This window comes from Bombyx mandarina, chromosome 09, assembly GCF_030267445.1.
Source record: "Bombyx mandarina strain Sakado chromosome 09, ASM3026744v2".
Classification (NCBI taxonomy): domain Eukaryota; kingdom Metazoa; phylum Arthropoda; class Insecta; order Lepidoptera; family Bombycidae; genus Bombyx; species Bombyx mandarina.
The window spans coordinates 5,846,216-5,854,836 of NC_143216.1; the positions used below are offsets into that span (position 1 = coordinate 5,846,216).

An 8,621-nucleotide genomic window follows, 5' to 3' on the forward strand; every position below is an offset into this window, starting at 1 on the left:
GGCGTTGGCGGCCGCCCGCTATGCGAGGTTTCTCCTCCGGCCGGTGTTGGCCTCCAGGTTGCCGACCAGGACTAGACTCGGCATTTACAAGACGTATGTCCGTTCCCGTATCACGTACGCAGCTGCGGCCTGGTATCACCTCATCCCGCAGATCATGCGGGTGAAGTTACAGGCCCAGCAGAATCTGGCTCTTCGCACGATAGTCGGAGCAGGGCGTTACGTCAGAAATGACGTAATCGCCCGGGATCTAGATGTGGAGTCGCTCGAGGAGTTCATTCGGAGGCTAGCTCGTAATATGTACGAGCGGGCTGACGGTGGACCCCACGAGCATCTCCACAATATAGCTCCCTTGCACGCCAGACCACCTGATGGTCAGGCGCTACCAAGGGAGCTACTGGAACCCCCGGCTATGGTAAGATAGTCGGCTTAACCGGAGTGATATGGGAGTGCTCATAATGAGTGCCCCCATGGGACTGAGCTGTCCACACTCTTCATCTCCCCCCACACTGTTGGGGTGCCCCCCTATGGGGACCCATTTCTACCGCCCGTTTGGGTGGACCACTCCCCCTTAAGGGGAGTGATCTACGTCGGTCCCTCCCCGCGACGGTCTTCCCCTTCTGGGGAGCCCTTAGCGGGTGAGCGCCAAACCAGTGCCGCGGCTCCCCCTCTGACTTGTAGAGGTGGGGCCGCGGCATGGGGCCGGTGGCGGGCCCCACGGTGCTGACTGTTGTCCCGCTTTGTACATAATGTAAATAGTTTAGTTAATAGTTAGTATAGTAGTTTAGTTTTAGTTAGTTATAGTTAGTAGTTAGGGAAAAAAAAAAAAAAAAAAAAAAAAAAAATTTCAAGCAGAGGACAGCAGCCGGCGCCGGGGTGACTCCTCCGCGGGCATCACTCCGCCCAACAGAACCAAGCCCATCGTATTATGTTTATGTATATATTTTTGTCGATGTGGAGTGCGCCGAACGCGCATACGAACAGCCCCCCCTAATCCCGTCTTGCAAACACTTCACCCCTGCCCTGTGTGGTAGGGAGCTTCGTTCCGGGCAGTGGGGTTTGCCCCGAGGCCCGTTCCGTGCCCCCGAAAGGGGGTACGACGACCCTTCTTCTTCTTCTTCAAATTTGCAGGGCCGTCCTCAAATGAGCTTTAAAGTTCTAATTTCATTTGCATCAGAAATGCAAAGAGGAAACTTTAAAACTGAATACAATACCATATTTATATATAAAATTAGTTAAACTAAACAAGAAAATTCAACCATTCCAACAACTTTATTCAATTTTGTCTCCTAATACTAAAATAAACTATTTTACATAAAATACCTTTACAGAAATGTATGTAAACCCTATTCAGATACTGCACGCCATATAATGATATAATTCCTAAATATTCGCCATAAGATCATGCTAAGATCTAAGCGTCATTACGTATTATCTAGCTATTCAATAATTTAGAATTTATTTTCGACAATGTACAGAAAATTCTGCATTTTACCTACTAAAAAAAAAATTAACGCGGCTTTGCCATCCCTAATAAAATGTTATCAGTGGAAGCAGTCGTAGAATTCTGTAAAATATCATCCTTGCTTGCCATTGAATGATAGTCGTTCATTTCTGACCAAGCCGGATCAGATTTCGCTATTCTTTTCCTCTCTTTAATCTTAGTATACAACAAAACCGATACCATGATAAAAAATACTACAAACCCCAATGTACAACCAACGATTAAACCTAATCTACGATTTAAGATGGATGCCAAGCCGAGTTTTTTGTTTGTTTTAAATTTAATAGAAGCCTGTTTTCTAAAGGTATTAAATGAAATACATTCACTGGATGGTGATCGCATCAATATTGCGGCGGCTATATCTTGACTAATTTGGGCAGTAACGTTTATTAAATCTTCTGTTAATGTTAAATTATTATCTGAATTGTTGTTGTCTTCATAGTTAACGGGATTTTCTGATAACGTAATGACACATACAATGTAGTTAACGTTTGGTTCTAAATTTGTAATCCGTACAGATACGTCGTCTTTTTCCAAATATTTGGAGTTGATCTGGAATGCGACAAGTATAATCATTAACACACAAATTTTTTAAATCATAAAAAATGCATTAAATCATAGAATCCAATTGCATGTTCCTGTTCCTTAGCATCGTTTGTCACTCGACTTACATGAGCCGTAGCTTCTTCTCCATAATACAAAATCTGTAGTGCTTTAATAGCTGTCCGATTACGAATAAACCATGAAACGGAAACCGAGTTATCTTTGTGTTTATCTACTGATAGTTGGGATATCACTGGTAGATCACATTTCTCCTTTGGATATTCATTATTAAGACATGTCACTGAATTTGATTTTATAATTTTGGGATGATCTTGTATCCACACCCATGTATTATCTTTTTGACAGTTGCATATTATCACATTACCTGAAAACAAGACCAAATTTAGCTAACTTTAGTAAACCAAGCGAAAGCCTAAAATTATTCAATACCCACCTTTTATAGCTATTTCTTCTATGTGATTTTCAACTGAAGTAAGTAACTCCAAGGGTACAATTTGCAGCTTATTGTATTCTAAATTAATTTGAATGATTTTGTTCAAATTTCTAAAAGCCGTTACGGATATGTATTTTATGTTATTATAGCTGAGATTCAATAACGTAAGTTCTCTTAGATTCACCAAATCTTCATTTAGTATATTTTGTAGCTTGTTGTGAGATAGATCCAAAAGCTTCAAGTAGCTCAAGTCTTCGACAAAGGATTCCATTGACTCAATATTGTTATTTGATAAACATAATGTCCGTAACTTAGTTAGACCACGAAAGTTATTTGTTTTCAGTTGTGAAATTCTATTAAAACTCAAATCTAAGTTTTCTAAAAAGCTCAATTTCGAAAAGGGACTTATTGACAGTCTCCGTATTTTATTCAATTGTAGGTACAGATGCCTTAGACTGGTGAACTTTTCAAATGTGATTTCATCTATATTTGTCATGTTAGTGCTACAGATATGTAATTCATATAAATTAGCTACTAGTGAGTTATTGTCTATTTTGCTAGTAGTGGTCCAAGCAATTGTTGGATTTTTGCTGAGATCTACATTCATTAGTGAAATCCCTGTTCTTTTGTTCGACAGTAAAAAATCAAAGTTAACTATTTCGTTGTTCGAAATATTCAAATATATTAGATTGGGGAAAGTATCAAAAATTAACAAGGGTAGGTTATCTAGTCTATTGTAGCTTACATCAAAAGATATTAAGTTCCTAAATTCTAGTTTCTTCCTTACTGTTATTGATTTAATTTCATTCTTTTTCAGAATTAAATATTTCAATTTCGTCATACTTTCAAGACCACTTAATTCTATTTTCGCTAACAGGTTATCGGTCATATCTAATGTTTCGACGTGACTGAAGTTGTGTAACGTATCATATGGAAAGTAGTCCAAAAAGTTGTTGCTTATGTTTAACTCAGATATTGTATTATCAACATTAAAGAGTTTCAACGGTACTGCACTGATTATGTTCTGTGCTAAATTCAGTCTTATTAAATTTCTATTGTATTTGAAGGTGCCTTCAAGTATGTTTTCCCAATTACAGTGTTCCAAGTATAATATTTCTAAAAGTGGAAACTGAATAAAAGATTCTAAAGGCAAATAATCTAAAATATTATGTGACAGAGAAAGATATTTGAGGCCTGGAATATTTAATGAGAGTAGGTCACTTACTTTCAATGAGTTGTTTCTGATAGAAAGAAATTTTAAATTGTTCAGTCCTAAAAACGTTTCATTTTCTATCTGATGTATTTCACAATGGTCCATGTTTAATGAGCTAAGGGGTAGCCCTTGTTGAAAAGTATTTTTAGTGAGAATTCTAAGAGGATTACATGAAAGATTTAAACTTCGTAATTTTTTCAAGGTATCAAATGCCATATCGAAAATGAATGCTATTAAATTTTTCGAAATGTCCAGGTCCTCTAATTCACTTAAACCAAAAAATGTATAATTCGTTATGTTTCTCAATAAGTTTTGCTGTATATCTAAGAATCGAGTAGAATTCAAATGCTGCAGTGAAAAGTCTTCTATAATTGAAATTTCATTATTACTTAGATCAAGACGAGTAATAAGACCTAAATTACGAAATGTATTCTTGGTTATGAATTTTATGTGATTATTATGTAAACTAAGATAGTTTAAGTCTTTCTGTTGTTGGAACATAAAATTGCCAATTAATGACAAAGAGTTGTATTCTAAATGCAAAGTCAGCAGGCTTGAGCTTAATTTGGGCATGACGTCATTCAAATCGGTTATGTAATTATTGTGTAGACTGAGATATTTTAATTCCTTCATTTCTATAAATGTACCTGATTCAATAAAAATTATTTCGTTGTTATCCAAATACAAATCTTCTACTTTAGCACAATTAATAAAATAGTACCTAGACACAAATCTGAATTTATTATTGTTAAATCTTAGCTCATTAACATTTATTAAAGATTTTAAAGTGTGATTGTTTAATTCACGAAACTTATTATTGTCTAATCTTAATTTCTGTAAATTCTTATTATTAATAAAAATACTATGTGGCACTTGGTTCAAGTAATTAAATTCTAGGTGAACATTAAGTAATTTTTCTAGACTATTGAAGCTCTCACTATGTACGTTACTTATACAATTCTTATCTAAGTGTATTGTTTCGATTTTATCAGAATTTAGAAACGAATCTATTGGCACATCTAAAATATTGTTATGACTTAAAACTACTTCGGTGAGTGATGGCAAATTGCAAAATATACCATGTATATGGTGTAAATGATTGTTAGCTAAATCTATGTACTCCAAATTCTTATTATTTTGAAAAATACTGGGGTTCATAACTTTAATTCTATTATAACTCAAATCTAATGATTTCAAATTAGGCAAATGATAAAAGGCACGATAATTTATATTATTAATGAAATTAAAATGAAATGATAATGTTACTAAGGACGGACAAAATTTAAGGCAGTCTTCTGAAATAAATTCAAAATTATTGGAATTCAAATTTAAGTGCTCTAAAGATGTTAATTCAGTGTTTTCAGTTAAAGGGAAAGAAGCGATTTCGTTCCAAGCTAGCTTCAATGATTGCAAATACCTAAGAGTTGAAAAAGCCGCTATAGGAAATATAGTAAGATTGTTTTCACTCAAATCTAATTTACTCAAAGACATTTCTAAACCAGAAAAAGCTGAATCCGAAATTTCGCGTAATACGTTTGCTTTTATATCTAACTTTACTAGCGGAAGTCCATAAAAACTGTAGCTTGGTATCTCCTCTATATAATTAGACGTCAATTCGATTGACATTAATTTAAGTAATCCGGAGAACGATCTGTGAGGAATACCCTTTAACTTGCTCGAGACGACGGTTAACGTTTCAAGGCACTTTCTTAACGGTATAAAGGTGTCATCACCAATATCTTTTACGCTTGTTCTTGAAATATAAATATGTTTTATACAAACGCCTTGAGGTATAAAATGGGGTAACAAAGCATTTTCGTTGTCGTCGAGGTCGTAAACAGACAATGAATGAAGATCAGTCACAGTTTTAAGTGCATTTTTTACGTCTCTTAAGTCCGTATATTGGCAATCCAGAGACAATCCTGAAATAGGACGTTGCTGCAATTAATTCTGTTTCATTTTTATAAAGATACGCTGGCGATATAAAGAATCTTACCGTCTTCGAATACGTTACAAGAACATTTATTAGTTCTTGTCAAGTCGGGACATTCCAAGGTATTTTGAGCTCGCAGAATGGAGGGTAGAAACAGTAATAACGGAATAATTTGCAAAACATCGCCGTCATTTTTCCTTGTCTTCGGGCATATAATTTTTTTCATAGTTACATTATTATATTGTTTTTACATCTTATTCACTCTTGTACCTGAAACAATGGACAATAGTTGAATTATTTTTTTAAAAGATTTTTCACAAATCGAAAATCGTACCTTAAATACTTTTAATATTTTCTAGTGAGTCTTCCATGAGACATTGCATGAAAAGCGAATTTACATTCGCAAAGTGAATCCCTTTGCTTACTTTGTGGAAGCCTCAGTCCCGGTGTCGCTTAGGACTTTGTAAATATAATGGTACTCTCTGCCCTTATAGCTCGGACTTTTTTTGATGATGCATGTACTCTATTTCGTTTGAAAGAAGAGTATATATAGAAAGGTTTAAGAATATAATACATTTACTAGGTGAAATAATAAATGAATTAAATGGCTAGTTGAAAGCCTCTGTCCATAATCCTGAATTATGGATGAGCTTTCAGTTAGTCTGAGTAATTTACTACAGGTCTTGTCGTTCATTAATAATGTGAGTTCAAGGTAGTCTATATTCTGTGGAACAAAAATTGTTGATATTTGAAAAACCTTAATACCTACGTAGGAAGTTTCAACATGTCCAAACAAATAGATTACTTAAAACTTAACAAAACATTGTTAACAAATGAACTTTAGTAAGTATTAAAGTATATATATATATATATAAAGTATATAGTATTCAAAAATAGAAATCAAATTTTGGATTTTGTGTTTTAGCCACACGGTGCTCCACTTTCTTCAGAAGAGACCGCTACAAAGGAAAACGTGGAAGTCAATAAATACACTTCGGATAATTGATATACTGTTTGTTCCTTTAACGTGGCGCTCAACTCACCTCTATTTTCACCACGTAACGTAAGCATTTTCTGGTCCCGCATGGCTGATATAATTTTATTTACTTATAAATAATTATAATAGAAAAAAAAAACATAAATAAAAACTAAAGAAACGACGCCGTTCCCAACTGGAAGAAATATTTTTCAAACTACCTTAGTAAACACATATAATATGCAATTACCCATACGCGAAATCGCCCAAACTCCGTTTCTAGCATCCCGATAAAAGTTTAAACGTAATACATATTTATACACTCACCCGACAGATTTTCCTTTGCGCTGACTGCTGACTATCTGCTAATTACGGAACTGTGTTATCCTGCCATACATAGAGTCTATTTTTGCGTTGCACGTGCCGGGAGGGGGTGAAGCCCGTTGCGCATTGGACGCGACGCTCAGTTAACGTTTAAACAAGCTGAATTTCAATCGGACGCTAACTGAAATCAGTTTTAGGAGGTAGATGTGGAGTTAGCGCAACAGAGAACGCCTGGGGTCATTAGAAAGCTCGAGTGAAGACTGCCGCGGCGGCGCGCGTTGTAGGTCACCCCCGTTGTTGCGGCACCCCCGACCTACACTATTATTATACTTTTATGACGAATCGGATTTTGCAGCACGAGCCCTCGGATTTTCGTTTCGAACCGAACGGTAGAACGGTTCGTCAGACCGTTTCTTTTTATTCAAATTTCGATCATGTTTGAAAGATGAGGTTTTCTTTGTAAAATTTTTGACTTTTGAATGTTTTGTGAACCGTGGTTCATTTTGCGATTCTCATACTCTCGTAATAAATAAATATTGAATTAGTCAATGGTACGAATAAAAAAATAACATAAATTAAGGAATAATCAACAAATCATTTCACAAATAAATCCGATAGTAACGTGAGCTGAGATATGTATTATGAGCTACGTATTTCGTAGCGAAGTCGTTAAAGTAATTGTAGTTGTTAGAGTAATTACATTTAGCATTACGAATAAAGGTATAACATAGATATACGTAAAATCTACTTAGCATAATAGCATTGTACAAAATTATACATTGCTTAGTAAATCTCTGTCAGTGTTTAATGTGCGTATAAATTATTCATTCAAACAAGATTTACTTATTAAGTCTACTTACCTAAGGTTGATGGTGTTTGGAATTTTGATAGGCTCAGATACAATAGATGGTTATTTAAAAAAAATACTTTTAAACTATAAAATGCTTTGATTGTGTTAGTTTTGAATATAGACGGAACAGTTAAATGTTTGTTTCGCATAAAGTTCTTTGGCAAGAATTTTACGATTTGAGAATTGAAAGAAGCGTCTTGTGCAATTGATTAATGATCTTTCACTAATCAATTGCACAATGTTTGCTACTCATTCTATACTCATATACTCATTAGATCTTCTAAACTGAGTTTTTCTCGACGGTCTAATCGGTCGATCTAACCTTGCCGAACCAATCAACTAAATTTTCACTTCGCGATAAATTCTTTGCACGGTTAGAGGTTCTTTGCACCAGAAGAGGGCCGTTCGGATTGTCGATAATACCATTCTCGCGGAGCGTTTGGAACCTCTGTGTCTGCGGAGGGACTTCGGTTCCCTCTGTATTTTGTACCGTATGTTCCATGGGGAGTGCTCTGAAGAATTGTTTGAGATGATACCGTCATCTCGTTTTTAATATCGCACCGCCCGCCACCGAAGTAGAGTTCATCCATACTACCTGGAGCCACTGCGGTCATCCACAGTGCGTTTCCAGAGGTCGTTTTTGCCACGTACAATCCGGCTATGGAATGAGCTCCCCTCCACGGTGTTTCCCGAGCGCTGTGACATATCCTTCTTCAAACGAAGCTTGTGGAGAGTATTAAGCGGTAGGCAGCGGCTTGGCTCTGGCCCTGGCATTGCTGAAGTCCATGGGCGACGGTAACCACTCACCATCAGGTGGGCCGTATGCT

At 36.1% G+C, this 8,621-nt stretch overlaps 1 protein-coding gene across 1 annotated transcript; it reads right to left on the reverse strand.

Moving 5' to 3' along the window:
• Positions 1-1,250: 1,250 nt before the first annotated feature.
• LOC114240802 (uncharacterized) lies at positions 1,251-7,274 on the reverse strand. The gene is made up of 5 exons (XM_028171485.2): positions 6,948-7,274; positions 5,708-5,914; positions 2,499-5,633; positions 2,173-2,429; positions 1,251-2,053 (listed from the first exon to the last, which is right to left on the reverse strand). Exons 2-5 carry the CDS (start codon positions 5,868-5,870, stop codon positions 1,508-1,510), a joined length of 4,101 nt encoding a protein of 1,366 aa, XP_028027286.2. The 5' UTR covers positions 5,871-5,914; positions 6,948-7,274; the 3' UTR covers positions 1,251-1,507.
• Positions 7,275-8,621: the final 1,347 nt, after the last annotated feature.